Below are 25,359 nucleotides of genomic sequence, written 5' to 3'. Positions count from 1 at the left end.
ATGAGAATGGATGATGCATAACATACCTAAAATGACACTATAGCAGATTTATCTGTAATAGAGAATACTGTACACTATAACATATTGGCCCCCAAAAAATTAAATTTTAAAAGTAATTTTTTCCCCTTGCAAAACAACCTTGAATCTTTGTTGTCAAATTCAGCCCTAGAGGGAGGGTTGAGGGGGAAATTATTATACTGGATATAACTGGTTCTTTCCTAAATAAAAACATTCATCCTTTGTTGGAAGGTAGTACCTCTGAATCAAATGGCCAAGGTTCACTCCATTATGAAATGACAGTGGTTCATTCTCATCTGGAAATGGCCAAGGTTCATTCCTTCCAGGAAACTTTTGTTTTTCTGAACACAGAGAGGAGTGAGAAAAAAATAACTCCAGTAAGCACCTAATCAGCCACACACATGTGCAGTTGAAGCTGTCAAGGTTCCAGGGAAAAACTGTAATAGTATTGTATTAAGAGTGAAAAATTATACTACGCATACAAAAAGGGAGAACTTCTCTCCCGTAAGTAATGGAAAAAATCTGAAGTGCATTATCTAATTATGTCAAAGCAAACACAAAATTAGGAGAAAACTATCACTGGCCTCAACCCTCATTAAAGGAAGAATGACAAAAATTGCTCATTTCAAAGCTACAGTAACCCTAAAAAAAAGGCTCTCAAGTGCCACCTGCCTGCAAACTTGTCAGGTCAGTGAGTACTGTACTCAGTTTGATTGCCCATAGGGTGGAAGGAAGATTAGTACCAGTCACTCAGCCTTCTTCCCCAGAATAATGACAGAATCACATAAAAAGTGACGTGACATGCATGACATGTGACCAGCAATGTGTCAAGCGCAAAAAGAATGGTAGTAACAAAGATCTTTACCGACTGTGTCACATAGGATATAATGACACGCTAAGAACGAAAAAAGCATGTGGTCATGTGTCACCCAAAAGTAGACCTGGTCATTTTTCGTGTCACATGTCGGACAAAACTGTGTTCTTCAGCAGCACTTTTCATTTACTTGAATAGTAAAATTTCATTATAATAAAAAAGTCCAGTGATTAACCTGTTGTATGTGTTTTTATTTTCATAAATAAGAATGGAATTTAGGTTTGATTTTAAAAGAATATTAATTACATAGTTCTCAACCTGCTGTTATGAATTTTGCATCTTCAATAAAATTTTAGTATGATTCAAGAGAATAAATTTTGTTTAATCTGCTGTTGTAAATATTACTTTGGTGATGTTATGTGTGTTTTGTTTTGTGTACTTCGTCAATATTTCTGCTCTTGTTACTAATCTCAAACTCAATGGAGGATCAATATTAATTTTTTTCTGATGATACTGGCTTTTGCCAATTACAACCCCGAGATTGCAAATATGGAAGCACTATTGACTTCACTTCCACATAAGTCTCGTATGAGATTTTTAAATGATTAGAATTTTTCTCATCTTTATATTGCTTGTTAGATTTTTTTTATTAAATTCTTATTCTATATTTAATAGAAAATGTTCATGGCAGCATCAGCTTTTTTTTTTTTGCTTACTCAATGGAACTAATGTAACATCAGCCAAGGAATCCAACTGACAAATGTGAGAAAGTACCTACAACTATGTGACTGGGAGACGTGGTGTGAAATGTCTCGCATTTTGACGTTTTTGTGCCTCGTGTCGCCTCAAATCCTATTATGATTCCAGCTCTACCTTTTGAACAAAAACCCTTAAGTTGACTATTTATTCAGGAACAACAGTCTGCGAGACTAGCCAAGTTGGTTATTGTGACCATTGTAAAGTCTGCTCATTAAAATGCCTTGAGACTGCTAATGGTTTCCAACCAAGCTCAGAGGCCAATTGTCGCACAGTGAGATGCTTTTGGCCTCAAGACCATTAGGGAAAGTTTATTTTTTAGTTAATTGACAGGCAACTGTATTTGTAAAGAAGTCTAGCTCTCCTCCAAGAACAATGAATCATCTATATTCTCAAAGACAAGTGTTTCCCACTGATTGAGAAACCTGAGAATAACCTGGAGAAGCAACAGAGACAGGTTTGAGAGTGAGGAAGCAAGATGTTGAAAACACCTTAAGATTCTACAGAGGAGTATCAGCCCAAGTCTCTGAAGAATGCTTCCACTCTTAAATCTGCCCCACTGCAAAATACAAAATGCACAAAGCACATGGGGATTCACAAGTAAGTTTGAAATAAATGGTTCAAATGATACACTTTCCCAAACACATGCATTCAGTCTCTGCTTTCTTTGCAGAAAACAAAAAAAAACAAATATACAATATAAAAAAAGAACAGCTCCAACAGCAGCAAAATAACATTCATGAACAGGCCCACAGTGCAATACATCATCTGCTATGATGGCCAAATCAATACTGTAACATACAGGGGCATACAGAAGGCACAGACCCCTCCCTCAGCTGTCATTCCCTACTACCTTGTTGATTTTGAAAGGGCATTCCAGTGCACACTATATCACCTCTAACAAACAGGACAGAAGTTTGTATTTATGTAGTAACAAACACTTTTCACTATTACTTAGTATTACTGCATAAACTAATATAATACAGTAATATGTGAAAATACTGTCAATTTCAATTAGTTACAAGATTATACCAATAAACAGAAAGGGTCTAACATTAATCTTTTGAAGACTGATAACTTGTTAGGTCCAAAGGACTGCCCTTCATGAATGGCACAGCCTGATGGTCATGAAGCATTTTATCTACATATTAAAAATAAGAATAATACAGTATCAGCTTATCATAGATCACACACACACACAGAGAGAGAGAGAGAGAGAGAGAGAGAGAGAGAGAGAGAGAGAGAGAGAGAGAGAGAGAGAGAGAGAGAGAGAGAGAGACTTATTCTCTTTGCCCTGATTTAGATATGACAATTTTATGAATAATTTCTACTTTCCTAAGACACAAACTCAGTCTTTTATTTTGGACTATTTTCCCTGGTGAATTGGAAACAATCACTGAGGCTTGGTAAGAGCTGTCATGCAGGTGAGGGAGGGTCATGGGAAGTTTCTAACAATAACCTAGCCATCTCTTCCCTTCAATATGAGGGCTATAGAGGTGGTTAAGGGGAAATTCATCTAGGAAAATACAAATGAATAACAAATTTGGCATTATTTCCAACAAGAATATATTTCTTTCTCTTTTATTCAGAAGACATTACTGGTAGAAGTTTTAGTCTCTGAACTGGAAGTTGCTCATCACCTGAAGTGCAATTTTCTTAGTTGCATTGAAGCAAAGAAATATGACTAGTAACTTGATTAGCAACATATGAAGAGGTAGATGATGTTAGGGCATGAGCCAGTAGTGGTGTTTTAAAGAAAAACTTGTACTGTACTTGGGAAATAAGAGTACAAATGGAAAGATAGTCACAAAAGTTTCTTATCATCCTAATGGGATTCAGTGAAAAGCTCTTCCACCACCGTCACCTTCTTGTTAAAAGGTGAGCGGAGTGCACAGTTGCTTTTCAAGAATTTGGTAAAAAAAAAAAAAAAAAAATAAAAAAAAAAAAAATAAAAAAGGGGGGGGGGATCTTTTGTACTGTATTGTGTCCATCACAATCTGCACTGAGCTTGGCTGCTGCCTGCAAGGACTTATGCCCAGACTGAAGCTTGGATAAAAATCTTAAATATCTGGTGATCCCGACAATGACAAAATCACTGTCAGGTTCATGACTTTTGACAACCTACTTATGTTAATGTTTTGTAGCGTAAATAACAAAGGAATAAAGATAGAAACACTGAAAGTTGAATTAGAAAGCCCATTAAATTTTCTACAGAGCAATTGTTATGGGGTTTGAGTCCCGCTCAGATTCATTAGTGTCTGCAACCTCACCATCCTTGTGAGCTAAGGATGGATGGTTTGGGGAAACCTATAAGTCTATCTGCTGAGTCCTCAGCCACCACTGCTTGGCCCTCCTTGGTTGTAGCTTGGGTGGAGACGGGGCTTGAGCGCTAATCACATTATATGGTCAGTCTCTAGGGCATTGTCCTGCTCAATAGGGTAATGTTGCTGTCCCATGCCTCTGCCATTCATGAGCAGCCGTTCAACCTTTAAAACCTTTAAAGGATTAAATATTTCAAAAGAGCTTGGAAAACTTAAAACCATGTTGAGCAGCCACCAACCAAAAATATTAAGGAATAAGTATACAAGAACTTATGGGAGATATCCCTGATGAAGAATGAGGTAAAGGTGGTTTCCAGACACTAGACCCCTTCCCTCATTACCTTAACAATCTAAAATGTCCTCCTAAAAGCCAAGGTAGTGAGGAGGCCCAAAACACACTGATCTATTGCCCCAGTTGTATGATTTTTGCCCCTTACAGGATAAATCATAAGCCCATTTAATTGTCTCCTGACACCATAAGATTGTGGTATTCCTGGACACCTCCATTTTGTGCTTGCCATTATGAAAAAAAAAAAAAAAGGAGCAAACACTTGGGCATATGATGTCAGGTCAGATATAGATAATACCAAGAGGATCTCTGGGGGACAAGGAAGCATCTACAAAGTCTTGGAGGGGGAGAATCAATAAACCTTTGAATCTATAGTCAAGAACTGACACTTTCCAATTTTTGGCCTGAACTCAGGAACAAGCAAAAAATTACAATATAGATCCCTCGCTCTACTAGTAGCCAAACAGTGGGAAGGGCAGTGAAGCTTGCCCACAAACTTTACCAAAGCTAAGACGTACAAGATAAAATCCTTGGGGGTGACATCCCTGTCCAATAACTGTCAGGGTTCAAAAGTTACCCAAGTTACACATCAGAGAATAAATCATGCCACACTGAAACCTAAGATTGCAAGGGGGGGGGGCAAGAATGTTCCAATGAGGTAGAGAGGACTATGCCTTTCACGTTTCACGTTCACGTTTGATGGCTGCTTTTCTGGTCCCATGCAGCAGGGGAACCCCACTCTCTACAGGACCTCCACTGTCGCTATACCTTGTTCTTTCAGTGTGTTTAACGTTCCATATCGCGTATTGTTCATTTACTGGTTAATCGTCACTGTCAAAGGACTCATGAAATAAGAAAGTCTACAGTTTCCTCTTGAAAGCCTTAATGTCTTCAATCATTCGAACGTTTCATGGGAGCTTATTATATAGTCTCAGGGCTGCATATTTAAAGGCTCTGGAGCCTAAAGTAGACATATATCTAGGTTCCAACAGTTTGTAGCTATCTGTAACTATTCTCGTGTCGACACGATTTGTTGGCTGCGCAATATGTAGCAATTCTTTTAAGTATTTTGGACGCCCGGTTTTGATAACTTGGTGGGTTATTGTACATATTCTAAATTCAATTCTCACTTTAATTGTCAGCCAGTGTAAATCGATTAGTATAGGGGTGATCCTTTCTTTAAGTGGGACACCTTTTATCAGTATTGCTCCTCTGTTTATTATGTTTTGTAATTTCTTAAGTTGCACTTTTGGTAAATTATAATAGATAGTTGCAGTAGTCAATCTTGGTAATAACAGTTTATCAAAAGTTTCTTTACAGAATTTTCATTCAGGTACTTTTTTAAAAACGCAATATTTCTTAAATAATAACCAACAGTTTTTATTACATTATTTATTTGGGCATTTAGAGACAGGTTACAGACAAGAAGTAGACCTAGATCTCGAACTTTACTAGATATCGTCACCGAGTCATTATTTAAGTTCATTTGAATATCATCCAAGTTTCTCACGCTGTTTCTGTTGTAGTGAATATCTAAGCAGAAAGAGAACCCATCCACAGCACAAACCAAAATAGATGGACCACTTCTCCATTTCATGGATTGCAAACGATCGCGACCCAGCTAAAACACTCTTCGCGACTGCCTCGATTTAATGTGAAAGAGGAAGAAGTGATTGTAGACGTGCTTATTTGGAGAAGCAGGAGGCCTACCATTTTGGAAGGGTAACAGATCAGATTTGACTTGGAATAACTATTCTCAGCTTAGAGCTTTTGCTCAGAGGGTTTATACTTCAATAGAAAAGGAATACATTTTAACCATAAAAGAAACCCTTTCTGGTAGAACCCCGGAAAGTAACTGGTAGGTTACCCTTGAATCTCCGCTCTTTGGTGAAGAAGCAACAATTCCTTCTTTATTGAAACCAAATGGCTCTGTCAATCACTGTCCAAAGGAAAAGACAACCCTTTTGGCTGCTGTGTTTGACAGGAAGCGAGTAATGAGAAACTTGATCTTTCTGCTTCCCGTTTTCCTGAGGCTAAAATAACTAGTTTATCTTTTCGATCTTGTGAAATTGAAGCTCTCTTGATGGACCTTAATGATTGTGGCAGTGTAGACGCCAATGGTATTTTTCCTTTGATTTTTATGAAAACTTCAGATTTTTTGGTTTCTAAGTTATCTGTTATTTTGTGCAAGTTTACAAGAAGTTCTTTTAGTATTTTTTGGAAAATTGGTAATGTTACTCCATAATGTAAATGCCTCTCTGATAGCTCAAGTCCAGCTAATTACCGCCTAATTTCCATAACTCCCATATTATCTAAAGTTTTTTAACGGCTTCCGGGAAAACGTCTAAATAGGTTTGCTAAAGGTAATCATCTGTTGCCTAGTTTGTAATTTGACTTTTGTAAAGGCCTTGGAGCAAGTAATGCCCTTCTTACAATTTCCAATGCAGTACAGAGATTTCTCGATTGTTGTCAAAGTTTGTTTGATTGGCCTTGATTTTAGTGTTGCCTTTGGTTGTGTAAATCATGAGGCCTTTGATTTCAAACTCAAACAGTTGGGAGTACATGGGTCTTTTCTTTAGCATCATTATTAAATTTTTAACATTCCAAAAAGTTGTTGTTAATGGACACCATAGTGACTACAGTATAGGAATGTAATATCTGGTGTTCCTCAGGGTAGTGTTCTTGGCCCATTAGTTTCCATGCTATATACACATGCCATATGGTTTGGGCTAAAAAAACAAGCTTATTGTATATGCAGGTGATGCTACTCTCTTTGCATCAATTCCATCCCCTGAATGTAGATCTGGGGTGGGTGAATCCCTTAATAGACATCTAGCTACAATTAATACATGGTGCAATTTATAGGGCATGAAGTTGAATCCTAACAAAAATTAAAGTATGATTGTAAGTACGTTGAGGACAATTTGTTCAACTTCCGGATCTTAGCATTGATAATGTTTCTTTCACTCTGAATAACTTAAAATTTTAGGTGTGATTCTCAACAGAAAATTTACTTTTTAGAAACACATTAGGTGTCTCTTCTTCAGCTACGAAAAAAATTGGCTTATTGAGAAAGTCTTGTAAGATTTTCGATGATCAATGTATTCGGAAGAAGTGTTTTAATTCTTTCATTTTACCTTGTTTTGAGTACTGTTCTCCTGTCTAGTCTTCAGCTGTTCATTCTCATTTTAATTTGTTGGACAGGAACTTTCGGTCTATTAAATTTCTTATACCTGATCTTTATATTAATCTCCAACACCATCGTTCAATTAGTTCGTTATGTGAGTTGTATAAGATTTTTTATAATTCTGACCATCCTGGACATTCAGATCTTCTCGGACAGTAACATCCTGTTCGTAATACTAGGTATGCAGTAATTCTAAAAGTCAGGCCTTCTCCATCATGAAGCTCAATACTACACAGTATTCTAGAAGTTATATTCCAACTGTGACCAAGTTGTGGAATGATCTTCCTAATCGGGTAGATGAATCAGTAGAACTTCAAAAGTTCAAACTTACAGCAAATATTTTTAAGTTTAACAGGCTAACAAAAGTATCTTTTTATAGTTTATATATGAAAGATCTATTCTTTTGTTGTTACTGTTCTTAAAATATTTCATTTTAATTAATCATTACTTCTCTTGTAGTTTTTTTATTTCTTTTCCTCATTGGGGTATTTTTCCCTGCTGGACCCTTTGAGCTTATAGCATCCTGCTTTTCTAACTAAGTTGTACCTTATCTGGTAATAATAACAATAATATACTGTATTCCGCCGAGGGGACAGCGCAGACACTTATTCACCCAAATATAACTTGGAGTACAGTACTGTCTAGTGCAGTGATTCCCAACCTTTTTTTGATCGAGTACCACTTGGAGGTCCGGTACAGTCGCCGCGTACCACCTGGTTCCAGAGAAACTAAATTCGATCAGATACCACTTTATTTCTATAATTGTAAAAATAGAACACGCAAATTAACTAAGAAAACAACAACTCAATGTGAGGGCTGTATCTGCTTCTTCTCCACCAGCTGGTCAATGCGGGGCATGACTTTGCTCACAGCACATCGGAAATCATGCCTGGGCGCAGCAAGACGGTTCCTGCTCTTCGACTTGATGGCCATGAGGGCTGAGAACCCCTGCTCGCACTCCCACGTCGAGGGGAAAATCAGTAGCTGGGGAACAGCGTGACGGGCTAGCGTCGGGTACAAGGAGGCCATGCTCACCCAGAAGTTTAAAGGAGAGCATTCTTTGTGCTTCGTCTTTGCTGTCTCGTCAGCCTGGATATCTATGCGTTCCTCTTGTTCCCCGGTCCCAACAGGCAGATCGGCTGGATCAACGGAGAACGGGTTGGCGACATAGGCACAACATGTCACGTCCGGGAAGTAATGCTTCAATTCAGTCTTGAGCAGTGAGAGGTTATGGACGATTTCTTGGGCAAATTCATCTGTGGGCTCCCTCTCAAGGGTAGTCAGGAGTTCGAACATTCCGTAGCGTTTGCTCTCCACGTTCATGACCCCGAAAGTGTTCGCGTACCACCTGGAAGGCCCTCGCGTACCACTATACTCTATTTTTTATAGCGGTGCATATTTGCACTTGACTCACAGGGGTGCCCTTTTAGCTCGGAAAGGTTCCTGATACCTGATTGATCGGAAGTATTTTTGTCCGAACACCTTCATTGTTCTCGAATGATTACCAAGTAATGTGAATCGAAACTTATTTATTAACCTATATTTCTCCATCATATATATGTTTTGTCAATAAACAAAGTGAAAGAATAAATATATTATAAAGAATCGTCTTGGTAAGTCTAAATTTAATAACACAATCCGCCGAAGTCAACGACAGCAGCTTGTTTTCGGATGCACGCTTTGTAATTTTATAATTTTTCACATATTTTAACACAAATTGGGTTAGATTACACTCAGCATAAGTTAAACATGTTATTATAAACTTTCTTTGAATACCAGAACTTACCAAAAACATGGAATTAATAAAACCCGATATTTGTGAAAACTTATGGGGAGGTAAAAGAACAGCCTGTAGCTGCCTGGCGGAAAAACGATCCCTTCTGACTCGTAGACGCAGTTTGTTTTTTCTTTCGTAATATAGTTCGGCCTATTCCTTTCAGTTTAAATAGTCTTACATTGTTTCTCTTCGTATTATTTTCCTTAGTATTTTCCCACATTCCTGTTCCTCACCAAATATCTATCTATTTTCCCCGATATCCCTTCTTTCATATAGGCCTATGTGATATCCGCACTACGATTCCTTATGTTTTGCACCTTACGTCAGTAAGTATGTAAATGATAATAACAACATAAATGTTATGCTGTGTAGCAAGTATAACCTATTCTGTAAACCTGATATTAAGCATAGTATTTTTTTATTCCCGCCTCTACACTATTTTAATGAGACTAGCACGTGCTTCCCTTCAAGCCATCACTTTCGACAGAGGATAAGAAATAAGGAATCGTAGTGCGGATATCCCAAATATGAAAGAAGGGATATCGGGGAAAATAGATAGATATTAGGTGAGGAACAGGAATGTGGGAAAATACTAAGGAAAATAATACGAAGGGAAACAATGTAAGACTATTTAAACTGAAAGGAATAGGCCGAACTATATTACGAAAGAAAAAAAACAAACTGCGTCTACGAGTCAGAAGGGATCGTTTTTCCGCCAAGCAGCTACAGGCTGTTCTTTTACCTCCCCATAAGTTTTCACAAATATCGGGTTTTATTAATTCCATGTTTTTGGTAAGTTCTGGCATTCAAAGAAAGTTTATAATAACATGTTTAACTTAGGCTGAGTGTAATCTAACCCAATTTGTGTTAAAATATGTGAAAAATTACAAAATTACAAAGCGTGCATCCGAAAACAAGCTGCTGTCGTTGACTTCGGCGGATTGTGTTATTAAATTTAGACTTACCAAGACGATTCTTTATAATATATTTATTCTTTCACATTGTTTATTGACAAAACATATATATGATGGAGAAATGTTATTTTCATTAGTAAAATAAATTTTTGAATATACTTACCCAGTGATCATATAGCTGTCAGCTCTGCTGCCCGACAGAAAAACCTAAGGACAAAATACGCCAGCGATCGCTATACAGGTGGGAGTGTACATCATCAGCGCCATCTGTCGAGCAGGTACTAAGTACTCCAATGTCAACAAAGAACCAATTTTCTCCTCGGTCCACTGGGTCTCTATTGGGGAGGAAGGGAGGGTCCTTTAATCTATGATCACCGGGTAAGTATATTCAAAAATTTATTTTACTAATGAAAATAACATTTTTCAATATTAAACTTAGCCGGTGATCATATAGCTGATTCACACCTAGGGGGGTGGGTAGAGACCAGCATATATGTTAACATTTAAGAGCTAAGTATTTTGTATTTCATTTTAGCAGTTATTCAAAATAACAAACATAAAATTAATAAGTACCTGGTAAGGAAGTCGACTTGAACAATTACTCTGCCTTTTTAAGTACGTCTTCCTTACTGAGCCTCGCGATCCTCATAGGATGCTGAGCGACTCCTAGGAGCTGAAGTATGAAGGGTTGCAACCCATACTAAAGGACCTCATCAAAACCTCTAATCTAGGCGCTTCTCAAGAAAAGAATTTGACCACCCGCCAAATCAACCAGGATGCGAAAGGCTTCTTAGCCTTCCGGACAACCCAAAAAACAACAATAAAAACATTTCAAGAGAAAGATTAAAAAGGTTATGGGATTAGGGGAATGTAGTGGTTGAGCCCTCACCCACTACTGCACTCGCTGCTACGAATGGTCCCAGGGTGTAGCAGTTCTCGTAAAGAGACTGGACATCTTTAAGGTAAAATGATGCGAACACTGACTTGCTTCTCCAATAAGTTGCATCCATTACACTCTGCAGAGATCTGTTTTGTTTGAAGGCTACTGAAGTTGCGACAGCTCTAACTTCATGTGTCCTTACCTTCAGCAAAGCATGGTCTTCCTCATTCAGATGAGAATGAGCTTCTCGAATCAAAAGTCTGATATAATAAGAAACTGCGTTCTTCGACATAGGTAAAGAAGGTTTTTTAATAGCGCACCATAAAGCTTCTGACTGTCCTCGTAATGGTTTAGTACGTCTTAAATAGTACTTAAGAGCTCTTACTGGGCATAGGACTCTTTCTTGTTCATTTCCAACCAAATTAGACAGGCTTGGAATATCGAACGATTTGGGCCAAGGATGAGAAGAAAGTTCGTTTTTTGCTAAAAAACCAAGCTGTAAGGAACATGTAGCCGTTTCAGATGTAAATCCAATGTTCCTGCTGAAGGCGTGTATCTCACTGACTCTTTTAGCTGTTGCTAAGCAGACGAGGAAAAGGGTCTTCAAAGTGAGATCTTTAAAAGAGGCTGATTGAAGTGGTTCGAACCTTTCTGACATAAGGAATCTTAGTACCACGTCTAAGTTCCATCCTGGTGTGGCCAACCGACGCTCCTTCGAGGTCTCAAAAGACTTAAGGAGGTCCTGTAGATCTTTGTTGTTGGAAAGATCTAAGCCTCTGTGACGGAAGACTGCTGCCAACATGCTTCTGTAACCCTTGATCGTGGGAGCTGAAAGAGATCTTTCCTTCCTTAGGTATAAAAGGAAGTCAACTATCTGAGTTACAGAGGTACTGGTTGAGGATACTGAGACCGACTTGCACCAGCTTCGGAAGACTTCCCACTTCGACTGGTAGACTTTAAGAGTGGATGTCCTCCTTGCTCTAGCAATCGCTCTGGCTGCCTCCTTCGAAAAGCCTCTAGCTCTCGAGAGTCTTTCGATAGTCTAAAGGCAGTCAGACGAAGAGCGTGGAGGCTTGGGTGTACCTTCTTTACGTGCGGCTGACGCAGAAGGTCCACTCTTAGAGGAAGTGTTCTGGGAACGTCTACTAGCCATTGCAGTACCTCGGTGAACCATTCTCTCGCGGGCCAGAGGGGAGCAACCAACGTCAGCCTTGTCCCTTCGTGAGAAGCGAACTTCTGCAGTACTCTGTTGACAATCTTGAACGGGGGGAATGCATAAAGGTCTAGATGGGACCAATCCAGAAGAAGGGCATCTATGTGAACTGCTGCTGGGTCCGGGATCGGTGAGTAATAAACTGGGAGCCTCTTGGTCATCGAGGTTGCAAACAGATCTATGGTAGGCTGACCCCACAAGGCCCATAGTCTCTTGCATACATTCTTGTGAAGGGTCCACTCTGTTGGGATGATTTGACCCTTCCGGCTGAGGGGGTCTGCCATGACATTCATGCTGCCTTGAATGAACCTCGTTACTAGCGAAATGTTTCGATCTCTTGACCAGGTGAGGAGGTCCCTTGCGATCTCGTACAACGTCCTCGAATGAGTCCCTCCTTGCTTGGAGATGTACGCCAAGGCTGTGGTGTTGTCGGAGTTCACCTCCACCACTTTGCCTAGGAGGGACTTGAAGCTTCTCAAGGCCAGATGAACTGCCAGTAGCTCCTTGCAGTTGATGTGTAACGATCTTTGATCCGCATTCCACGTGCCCGAGCATTCCCGACCGTCCAATGTCGCACCCCAGCCCGTGTCCGATGCGTCCGAGAAGAGAATGTGGTTGGGGGTCTGAACAGCCAGTGGTAGACCCTCTCTGAGGAGAATGTTGTCCTTCCACCAAGTCAGTGAAGACTTCATCTTCTCGGAAATAGGAATCGAGACCGCTTCTAGCGTCTTGTCCTTTCTCCAGTGAACAGTTAGGTGAAATTGAAGGGGTCGGAGGTTGAGTCTCCCTAACGCGATGAACTGTTCCAGTGATGAAAGCGTCCCTATCAGACTCATCCACTGTCTGACTGAACATCGGTCCTTCTTCAGCATGTTCTGGATGCATTCTTGGGCTTGACTGATTCTGGGGGCCGACGGAAAAGCCCGAAAAGCTTGACTCTGAATCTCCATGCCTAGGTATACTATAGTTTGGGATGGGACGAGTTGGGACTTTTCCATATTGACCAGGAGACCCAATTCCTTAGTCAGATCCAGAGTCCACTTTAGATTCTCCAGACAGCGACGACTTGACGAAGCTCTTAGAAGCCAGTCGTCCAAATAGAGGGAGGCTCTGATGTCTGCTAAATGCAGGAATTTGGCAATATTCCTCATCAGTTTCGTAAAAACAAGAGGTGCCTTGCTTAGGCCAAAGCACAGGGCTTGAAACTGGTATACCACCTTCCCAAAAACGAACCTTAGAAAAGGTTGGGAATCTGGGTGGATGGGGACGTGAAAGTAAGCGTCCTTTAGGTCCAACGAGACCATCCAGTCTTCCTTCCTGACTGATGCTAGAACCGACTTTGTCGTCTCCATGGCGAACGTCTGCTTTGTGACAAAGACATTCAGAGCACTGACGTCTAGCACCGGCCTCCACCCTCCTGTCTTCTTTGCCACTAAGAAGAGACAGTTGTAGAAGCCCGGGGATTGATGGTCCCGGACTTTGACTACCGCTCCCTTTTGTAGTAAGAGAGACACCTCTTGCTGCAAAGCTAGTCTCTTGTCCTCCTCTCTGTACCTGGGAGAGAGGTCGATGGGAGTTGTTGCTAGAGGGGGCTTGCGCAAGAATGGAATCTTGTACCCCTCTCTGAGTAACTTCACAGATTGTGCGTCTGCGCCCCTGTTCTCCCAGGCCTGCCAGTAGTTCTTGAGCCTGGCTCCCACTGCTGTCTGAAGAAGGTGGCAGTCAGACTCTGCCTCTAAAGGACTTGGAACCCTTCTTCTTGCTCCTGCGTTGACCTTCGGCACGAGCACCTCCTCTGCTGGCGGCTCTGCCACGAAAGGGCGGAATGAATCTTGACGCTGGAGTGTCCAACCTGGGTCTAGGCACAGAGGGCAAAGGGGTGGCTTTGCGTGCGGATGACGCAACCAGGTCATGAGTGTCTTTCTGGATCAAGGAGGCGGCAATCTCCTTGATCAACTCCTCAGGGAAGAGGCACTTCGAGAGAGGAGCAAACATAAGCTCCGACTTTTGACATGGGGTGACTCCAGCTGACAAGAAGGAGCAAAGGTGATCCCGCTTCTTGAGGACCCCGGACACGAAAGAAGCCGCAAGCTCACTAGAACCATCCCGCATGGCTTTGTCCATGCAGGACATAATGAGCATGGAAGTTTCCTTATCAGAAGGGGAGGTCTTCCTGCTCAACGCTCCCAAACACCAGTCCAAGAAGTTAAAGACTTCGAATGCTCGAAAGACTCCTTTCATAAGATGGTCCATATCCGAAGGAGTCCAGCAAATCTTGGAGCGTCTCATAGCCAGCCTGCGGGGAGAGTCTACCAGACTTGAGAAGTCGCCCTGGGCAGAGGCAGGAACTCCCAAGCCGAGAACTTCTCCCGTGGCATACCAGACGCTAGATCTGGAAGCAAGCTTGGCCGGGGGAAACATGAAGGTTGTCTTCCCAAGTTGCTTTTTGGACTGCAACCACTCTCCCAGTACCCTTAAAGCTCTCTTGGACGAGCGAGCGAGTACGAGCTTCGTAAAGGCAGGTGCTGCTGACTGCATGCCTAAAGCGAACTCAGAGGGAGGTGAGCGTGGTGCTGCAGACACAAACTGATCCGGATATAAATCCTTGAACAGCGCAAGCACTTTCCTAAAGTCTAAGGAGGGAGGCGTGGTCTTGGGTTCGTCGATGTCCGAGTGTTGGTCGTCAAGATGTGCAGCGTCGTCATCATCAGAGAGTCCATCGTCTGAATGTTGAGGAGGAAGCGGCAAAGGAGTAGGTAAAAGCTGGTCGGCTGAGTCCGGCAGCACGGGTGCATGCGTGGCTGCACTGGACCCAACGTCATGGAACTGTTGGTCAGTCTGAGAACTGGCAACAACCATAGCTGAGTGGGGACGCAAAGCGTCTACTCCTGACTGTGGTCGGTTAGCGGAGACCACCGTGGGTTGCGGAGGTAGACGCACCGCGTCAAAACACTGCAACTTAACTCCACCCTCCTGTTGTTGTGGTAGCACACGAACGTCAACGGAGGGTTCCGTGCGTCTGTGAACGTCAACATGCGTCTGGCAGGGTCGACTGCGCATGGGTGGTGGAGCTCTCACAGCTGGAGTGCGGGAGCAGGCAGCCTCAGCGTCTGCTGGGCGCACAACCGTGGTTGATTGTAGGCTAACGGGTGCAGCGTCAACCTTCTCCGCACGATACTCCTGCATGAAGGAAGCTAACTGAGTCTGCATAGACTGTAGCAAAGACCACTTAGGGTCTACAGCAGCCGGTGCGGCAACAGACGGAGTTACTGCCTGTTGCGGTACCACTTTGCCTCTCTTAGGAGGTGTGCAGTCGTCGGAGGACTGCAGCGAGTCCGAACTGACCCAGTGGCTACACCTGGGCTGTTGGACTTGCGCGGAAGGGACCTTGCGTTTAAGAGGCCATGAGACCTTGGTCCATCGTTTCTGGCGTGAAACCTCTTCCGCAGACGAGGAATGAACGGGCTCACTTGTCTTCTTGTGGGTGGGGCGATCTAGGCAAGATACGTCCAAAACCACGGAGGGAACGTCTTTCCGCTGATTAAAGCCTGTCGAACCCTTTGGTCGTACGACATTGCTTCTCCCCTGGGCTTGGGAGCTTGCAAGAGGTCCCGGACTGGGAGGACGACAGGCACGAACAGACGCACCCTCATGCGTAACACTGACACTTTTCACTGCACTAACACTCACTTCACTTCCCACTGCACTCTTACCCTTCAACTCCCTGACGTCAGCCATGAGTTGATTGCGGTCATTCGCCAATGACTCGACTCTCTCACCCAGAGCCTGGATGGCACGCATCATATCTGCCATCGAAGGTTGATGAGAGCTAGCAGGGGGGTCGGGAGCAACCACTACAGGGGAAGGAATAGGTTGTGGGGCATGGGGAGAGGAAAAATCAACTGAGCGAGACGAACTCCTCCTGACTCTATCTCTCTCTAGCCTACGTGCATATTTCAGGAATTCTTGAAAATCGAATTCCGAAAGCCCAACGCATTCCTCACATCGATCTTCCAATTGACAGGCTTTACCCCTACAATTGGAACAAATGGTGTGCGGATCGATAGAGGCCTTCGGAAGACGCCTTGAACAGTCCCTAGCGCTACACTTCCTGTACTTGGGGACTTGAGAAGGGTCAGACATCTTGAATTAGTCAAAAGGGGGAATTCAAAATCTATCCAAGTCGTCAACAAATAATCCAAAATTCAATAAAAGAATGCAAGGAAGTATTGAAGATAACCTCTGCACAGCGAAAGCTAATAACCAGAAATGAATACTTCACCAAATAACGTGAAAATCAATCCAGAAAGCAACAGCGTATTTAGTAGGTCTTGCCGGTGGCACGACAGAGAGAAAATTGGTTCTTTGTTGACATTGGAGTACTTAGTACCTGCTCGACAGATGGCGCTGATGATGTACACCCCCACCTGTATAGCGATCGCTGGCGTATTTTGTCCTTAGGTTTTTCTGTCGGGCAGCAGAGCTGACAGCTATATGATCACCGGCTAAGTTTAATATTGAAAAATATAGGTTAATAAATAAGTTTCGATTCACATTACTTGGTATTCATTCGAGAACAATGAAGGTGTTCGGACAAAAATACTTCCGACCAATCAGGTATCAGGAACCTTTCCGAGCTAAAAGGGCACCCCTGTGAGTCAAGTGCAAATATGCACCGCTATAAAAAATAGACTATAGTGGTACGCGTACCACAGGTTGGGAACCACTGGTCTAGTGGCAATCATCCGAGTACAGTACTGTCTAGTGGCAATCATCCATATACAAGTTTCGAGCACAATCATGCACAACTTATGAGGTGTGGGACTCATCCCTTTGTGGCTGTGTTAAGAATCAAAAGACAATAAAGCAACCATTTTCAAGTTTGCGAGACTCCCAATTAACTAGTCCCATAGTATCGTGAACCCTGCCATTAACTATTGAGAAGGAAATCAAATTGCCTAAACCCAACAGAATTGCTTGAAATTACTTTCTGCTACAATTTTTATTCTATTTGGAAGGATATGCAGATATGCAGAGAGCAATAGAGATAGGGAAAAGGGCTTTCATCTTCTCACCTTACTTCTTACTTGTGCTTCCAGCTTATCCATAAGTACAGTACATCCAATTATTATTATTATTATTACCTGCTAAGCTACAACCCTAGATGGAAAAGCAGGATGCTATAAGCCCAGAGGCCCCAACAGCAAAAATAGCCCAGTGAGGAAAGGAAACAAGGAAAAATAAAATATTTTAAGAACAGTAACATTAAAACAAATATTCCCTATATAAACTATAAATACTTTAACAAAACAGGAAGAAGATAAACCAGATAGAACAGGGTGCCCGAGTGTACCCTCAAGCAAGAGAACTCTAACCCAAGATAATGGAAGACCATGGTAAAGAGGCTATGGCACTACCCAAGACTAAAGAACAATGGTTTGATTTTGGAGTGTCCTTCTCCTAGAAGAGCTGCTTACCATAGCTAATGAGTCTCTTCTACCCTTAGCTAGAGGAAAGTAACTACTGAACAATTACAGTACAGTAGTTAACCCCTTGGGTGAAGAAGAATTGTTATGTAATCTCAGTGTTGTCAGGTGTATGAGGACAGAGGAGAATCTGTAAAGAATAGGCCTCACTATTCAGTGTATGTGTAGGCAAAGGGAAAGAACCGTGACCAGAGAGAAGGATCCAATGTAGTACTGTCTGGACAGTCAAAGTACCCAATAACTCTCTAGCGGTAGTATCTCAACAGGCGGCTGGTGCCCTGGCCAACCTACTACCTATAAGGGTTGAGGTCAGGTGACCACAAAGTAGTTACTACCATGGATGATGACAAGTACAGTACTACTACTGTTATGGGAACTGGCATAACTGCAGGCACTGACAAAGAAGGAACCCTAGACAAGTATGTTCTATAAATTATCTTGGCCAAAGTTAGGAGGTTCAAGAACAAGCTAAAAGAAGGGTCACTGGGAATACCACGGGAATGCTAAACATCCCTCAATTATTCCAAACTCTGTGATTATACCAGAAACAGGTCCAGTAGGGTGTGTGAACTTTCCACACACATAGAGCTCTCACCCAGAAAAGTCTTCCATTTCATGAGGAAATTAACACATCCTCTACAAGAAATACTGTAACAATCCTTTTAGGGTCGACAGAAAATGTTGACAAAAATACCTACACATCCTATCTTTTCCACACTGTATTTGCTGATCACCCTATTGGAAACATCCCTTCCTGGAAATCTGTTTGATGAGAGTTCACGACCCTCTTAAGTTCGATAGTCTTAAGTATTATCTGCAACCTCACTTTCCTTGTGAAATAGAGATGGGGAATTTGTGGGAGGTCTACATGTCTACCTGCCGAGTCATCGGCAGCTATTCCCTAGGCCTCCCCGATCCTATCTTGATGAAGAGGAGCTAGGGTGCTGATCTTATGTATATAGACCTATGGTCACCAACCTTTAAACAAGTAATGGAGGCCATATAAAATACAAGGCAAGAAAATATCATAAAAACAAAAAACTAAGCAAATATCCTTCAACAAATATAAACAAGGGATAGCCGCTACAGAAACACATTCTAGGCAAAGCACTGAGCAAGATGATGATCCATGATGATGGCTGAAGAAAAAGTGGTCAGATAACTTCAGGCCGATGGGCAGGACACTATTCCACTTGCCTGCCAGATGTTGACATACTTATTACCAAACTTCAACAAATGTTTTCTGGCTAATACCAGACGATACTCCTATATAAAAGATAGTTTGTATTTCTGTAAGAAAAACAAGTTCCTTATATATCAGTTTCACTTTTTTCTAAATACCATACAGCACTGGCATAGGAATAGTCCAACTAACAAATTATGTTTTGAAAATGAGAGAAAATGACATAACAGAAGGTTTTCACAAATAATGATTACAATACTCTCTGAAGGACAATCAAGCAATAACACCATACTGTACTGTATAATAATTTGATTTTATAATTCTTAAAACTATGAGACTAATCAGCAATTTTCTTGCAAGCCATGAACTAAAAATCAAAGATATGCCAACAATAATAGAATCATTAGTTACATTGGATTGAGAGGATAAAACATTATCTTTAAAAGGTCAATAAAACATACAAGTTATTAATTAAAATACATAAAAAACAAAATGCATGACAATAGCTTAGTTCAGTAAGTCACGTGCTAAATGCATGTTAATAAAAGCCTACTACCAAAAGCATAAATACTACTGTAGATTAGTTTCTTGCAGTATAGTGATAACAATTTGTAGCTAAAAGCAGCAGAGTTATCAAAGTTTATTAGTAAAACATAAAAATCCAGATAAAGCACATTAATTGAACAAATTGGTAATGGTTTGATGAAGCTTACTCGCACCATTTATTTCAAAACCTTTCATCCCCCAGACCATAACGCATGAAAAATTTCAAATGTGTACATGATGGAAACACAAGGCCAGACATAACTGTGTGTATATATGTATTATATATACATATATATATATATATATATATACATACATACATACATACATACATACATATATATATATATATATATATATATATATATATATATATATATATATATATATATATATATATATGTTTATAAATATACAATATACATATACATATATATATATATATATATATATATATATATATATATATATATATATATATATATGTGTGTGTGTGTGTTTGTGTGTGTGTTTGTGTGTGTGTGTGTGTTTGCTTATATCTTATACACAACAGGAGATTAAATTAACATGAAAAGTAAACATGAAAAACCAATTGTCAAACCAAGAAATGTAGAGCTCAACCAGCATCCACTTACTAATTAACATTCCTCTAAGAAACCCAAATCTTCCTTCAAAGCCAGTCATATATACAATACTTAACATAACAAGAAACAATATAGAGGACAATTATGGCTTTGGCCTCATTCATCCAAACTTCAAATAAATAATCCATTTACTCCTAAAGACATGTTAACTTTCAGCCAACAGGTTTTGCTTGCATTTCAGGTGTTGTGTATATACAAAGCAAATCAACAATACCTTTCTATTTAACATCTCACAAAAGACCATGATGACGATGATGAATTGATCATCATCTCATAATATTCTCCGAAGAAGCACAGGTTCGGTGGTGCGATCATAGAGACAAACCTGTCAGTAATAGGAATAACAAAATATACAAAATACAGCTGTAATTCCAAACCCAAATTAATAAGCCAATAGCTGTTAACGTACAAAATAAGTTAGTACCGTACTGGCTTAATAACAAGAACTCCAACAATTAAGCTTGAAATCAGGTTTACGAAATCAGGCCCAAAAATACACACTTGAATGCAACATCTTCGGGTTCTTCATCACTTGTACTTGTATAATCAACACCGATATGCAAGCTCTGCTGAATCATCATAATTATTGTTTCCAAAAAGGAGCAGCCCTCTTACCATATGAAAACTTAGAAATGGCAATAAGAAACTCTCGTCATGGTAAAAAAATAAAAATCATACAAAAATGTCACTATTTTGCATTCAAGTGTTACAAGAAAAAATTCGAAGCATTACAAAAAACTTAAGATTCTTTTGGAATTGAAGATGAGCACACCAATCTGCTTACTTTGATTCAGTTTATAAAGCATATTTTTGGTAATCAGTTTAAAATAGTATTAAAATAACTTAATACAAAATTAGAGTACCATTCCTGTATTTAAAAAATCTGAGGTATATATATTTAGGATATTTAAACTTTTAAGCTTACACAATGTTGTATTAATTTTTTCCCAACCTGATAAAAAATATTATTTCCAGCAACACACAAACTTCATAAACAATTTAAGATATTCTATATCTTGTCAACATTTTCACTATCTATAAAATCTCCATCATATTCCTCAAATGTCACAAAAGGATATATTACAGATAAATTAGGAACAAAACCTAATTCTCTCTTAGCTTAAATCCAAAGCACAAGATTGAAATTATCATTATGCATGTTTTATTGAACAGGTCTCATTTAATTCTATAATTCCTATTCAGACTGAAATAAATATTAAAGATGTCAATACTGTATATAATGTACTGTATCATACTTCCTGGTATATTAGCAAGTTTTATTTTTCAACGGGGGGATAGAAAATTTCCCTGGAGTTCTTATGGCCAAAATCAATGTCAGGTTCAATTTATGGACTACAAAAATTATCATGCTGACGTCAGTAATGAGTAAAAATGTCTTAAATTGTCACATGTTCAAGAAAATTATATTCTCCCTTAACATACAGAAGAATAGTAATATACTAAAAGAATGAAAAAATTAAAGATAAAAAATCACTACCAACTATGAAAGGTTTCATTTTAAAACCAATAATCTTCTTAGGTACCATTCACAAAATTATGAACAGACAAACTGTTCCATCATGGTGAAGGAATTCATAACTGTAGGGCTGTTGTCTATGAAATCCAATAAAATCAATAACATCAGAATACATTTCACCTTAGGAGAAAATGTTTTATCAGTTGTCTACTAATGTTGCAGACAGACAAATGTTCATTTGTCCAATATAACGAGACACATTTCTGTAAATCACACCATACAAATAACAAAACTGTACTGTACTAAACGATTCCAGACGACTTAAATCACTGCCAGAGCTTTGCTCAGACAGCATCTATAACATTTTAAAACACTTCCATATTACTAAAATTACTAAGTAAAATAACTTCAATAGGCTTAAAGTAACTGAATCGTATAGACAGTATATGTATACCAAAGACCATAAAAAAAAGATTGTAGGAAAGCCATACATACATATTTTCTGAATATCAACAAAATCCTCTGCAACTTTGGATAAAGTACAGCCCTCCCTGTGACATATTTCATCATTGCTCAAGTTTACTCATAACACTTTCCCCTCTAATAAAATCTCTCTGCAAACATTAGTAACCACCTTCGTTCACAAAGCTTGGTGGAATATCACCTCTTAATCTTACAGTAAGAAAAACTGGTATTTCTCTAGTGTTTTAATAGAGATAGTATAGTATTTAGATAACTCGTCATAGAAACACTTGAAAAGTTTATACATAGCGTTTGCCCTTGACTTCTGCAGTTTACTTACTCAAATTTTGAAGAAAAAAAAAAAAAAAAAATTTGACGAAGGAAAAATCTATTTCTGGGAAGAGGCCTGTGACACCCGGTGAGAAAGGTCCTTCCTTATACCTTTCCTAATATAAATCTTCCAAATATACTAGAGAAAGATAAAAGCATGGAATGCAGAGGTTACAACCCTCGCGCGAACACCTTGTAGGTGTCGTGTATTAAACAAAGGCGTGCGAAAAACCACTATTCACAGGTTGTCTTCCATTTAGATAATCCCTTCATCAATGGGGAGGGCCGTGACAGGCCCTAGAGAACATAGTTGAACTACCCCAACAACACCTACCACGCACGCCCTCTAGGACATCCTTCTGTTTTGGACTTGCAAGCAAGTTGAGTTTTTTGGGCACAGTGTTTTTTCGAAGAGTTTCACTTTATTTCAACATGACTGACGTTGCTACTTCACCCTTACCAATGTTAAGTACCATAGTTTGTTTTGGCAGCTTTTGGCAGTACCAGGCATTTGTTCTGTTTCCGATGTGGTGGTTTTTAGTTTTGGAACGATTGTCCTGCCGAGATATCGGCAGCCATTTTGGGTTATGTTCGCTTCGGTAAATTTTCTAGTTAATTTTGCCCATCTGGTACTCTGTCATCTAGGTTATATCACTTACGTTTTATGGCCTTTTGTGTTATCATTAACACTGCAATTCAATCAAAATTTCAATTGCATTCAGCACAAAAGATAATCAAGATCAAGGAAAACTATCAGAAAACACCAAAAATCTACAACTTAATAAGGAAAATATTGAAAATGAGGGTAAAATCCCAAGGATGAAATAGAATTAGCAGAACTATCCAAAACTACTATACAGTATAATCAAACTAAAATCCCAATACAGAGGTAAACGTAATCAGACCAAAATCGAAGAAACAGTAAAGAAAGAATCATCAAATTGATGTAAAAGACTTGGAACAGGGTGCCAACAGATAATTGCTTTAAAGAATGAAAATGGAAATATTGTCAAGAATAGAGATGGTGTGATAAAATTGTAGAGGATTTCTATATAATGCTACACAATAGCGATATAAGAAATAATGCTACCAATAGAAATAATGAAATACCCGAGGCAAAGCAGCCAGAGACAATGGTCTAACAATTGATTTATTAATAGATGGAGAAGATTTTGTAGTAGTAAAACTCACTGGACTCTACCGCTTGAAAAAACTTTATCTTTATACTAACTTACAAAAAGGGAGACCCAAAAGACTTGAAAACTTACTGCCCAATAAGTTTACTCTCAGTAATAAGGTATATTAAACATTTACACAGATCAAATAATTCAGAATAGAAATATAGCTAGACTTTAATCAACCAAGAGAGTAGACAGGCTTTAGAAGTGACCATATCCATGTGATTAACCAGCTAAAGGAAAAGTCAACAGAGTTTGACAAACCACTATGTATGGCATTTATAGATTAAGAAAAAGCTTTTGGTTCTGTCAAAACTTCAGCTATAAAGAAATCCTTCCAAAGACAATGTATATATGAATTTTAAGTTAGAACACTTGAAGATATCTATATGCATAGCATACAGCCATCCTAAAACTTCATAAAGATTGAGAGAAAATTCTGACTGAGAAATATTTAAACAAGGGGATTTCACTTCTAATTTATTTGCAGCATGCCTATAAGAAGATTGGGAAAAGTAGGAATTAACATTTATGGGGAATGTCCTTAACAACTTAAGATTTGCAGATGTAATAGTTCTATTTAGTGAATCATGGGAGGAATTGAAAAAGATGATAGATTTGAATAAAGAAAGCAGAAATGTAGGACTGAAAATGAATATGAGTGGAACTAAGATAATGTTCAATGAAAATGTAGAGAGAACAAATATGGGTTATGGACAAACATCTAAAAATTGTTAGTGAATATACGTAATTAGGATAGACAGATAGTGTTTCTCCAGGACATGAGACCAAAATGGAAAGAAGGATAAGCATGGGATGGAGAATTTTTGGTAAATAAAATGAGATTATGAAAAGTAAAATGACAAATTTGAAGATAATTTGTATTTTTCCTAACCATACAAACCTTAGCTATTTACAGAGGGTTTACCTTTTAGCGCAGCTGAAATGACGAGCCAATAGTTTTAACGGGGGTTAATTACCCCCGCGCTAGTTAGCGGGGGGTGGGGAAGGGTAGCTTGCTACCCCTCCCCCCTCTCCACACCGGTGACTTGCTTCACTTCACTTAGAGGTAGGACTTGACTTGGGGGTCAGGGATGGCGGGCACATGTGTAAACATCTAAGGTTTGTATGGTTAGGAAAAATACAAATTATCTTCGAATTTGTCATTTGTTTCGTAACCGAAATACAAACCACGCTATTTACAGAGGGTGACTTACCCCCTTAGGAAGGGTGGAAATTCCCCAGCCTTACTGACTTCGGCTTGCCCGGGGGCTCGATCCCTCAGTGAGCAGCACTAGAGAGAGGGAGCCCCTGTACCTCACAAGTTCCTAGCATCGCTAGGAACGAGTGGCCTACATAAGCAGTGTGAGAAGGAGAGTGTGACTCGTCCTATGAAATTGACCTTGAGACCTTCAGATAGGAATTCTAGGATAGGATGTTCCCAATACCACCTCGTCAGGGTATGGGAGACGCAACAGTATTAAGCTTAATACTAGGAGCACAAAGAAGAATGGGTTACCTGCAGAGGTCGAGGTCAGCTATGCGAGGACCAGGATGCTGCTTCCCCAAGAGAGGGAAGAATGAAGAAAGAAGTAAGGGTCAGACATACTCTTTCATTCACGCAGACTAAGACTGGGTAACAACGACCTCAACCTACTGCTACTTGTCCAAAAGGAGCCTGAGGTTAGACCAGCTGTTGTGCAGCCACCACAGGGCCGATAGAGAACGTATCGAGGCTCCTGTGGGTCACGTCTTGCAGGTAGTGGGCTGTGAAGGTCGTTTGACGCTTCCAGACCCCAGCTTGAAGTACCTGCGTCACAGAGAAGTTTCTCTTGAAGGCCAGGGATGTAGCAATACCCCTGGCATCGTGGGCCCGAGGGCGAC

General features: G+C 40.0%; 1 protein-coding gene across 5 annotated transcripts in view; it reads right to left on the bottom strand.

Annotated features, from left to right (window-relative positions):
* The window catches only part of Mgat1 (alpha-1,3-mannosyl-glycoprotein 2-beta-N-acetylglucosaminyltransferase), a 122,968-nt gene that overhangs the window by 82,196 nt on the left and 15,413 nt on the right, over positions 1-25,359 (bottom strand). For 2 of the 5 annotated variants that reach the window (XM_068364587.1, XM_068364588.1), the window contains exon 2: positions 20,243-20,353. The exons of the other annotated variants lie outside the window; for them this stretch is intronic. In XM_068364587.1, coding sequence (XP_068220688.1) covers positions 20,243-20,272 — 30 coding nt within the window. In that variant the 5' untranslated portion in view covers positions 20,273-20,353. The remainder of the gene's footprint in view (positions 1-20,242; positions 20,354-25,359) is intronic. 5 annotated transcript variants of the gene reach the window in all.

This window comes from Palaemon carinicauda, chromosome 41 (genome assembly GCF_036898095.1).
Source record: "Palaemon carinicauda isolate YSFRI2023 chromosome 41, ASM3689809v2, whole genome shotgun sequence".
In the NCBI taxonomy this organism is placed as follows: domain Eukaryota; kingdom Metazoa; phylum Arthropoda; class Malacostraca; order Decapoda; family Palaemonidae; genus Palaemon; species Palaemon carinicauda.
This window is presented reverse-complemented; position numbering and strand designations above follow the sequence as displayed.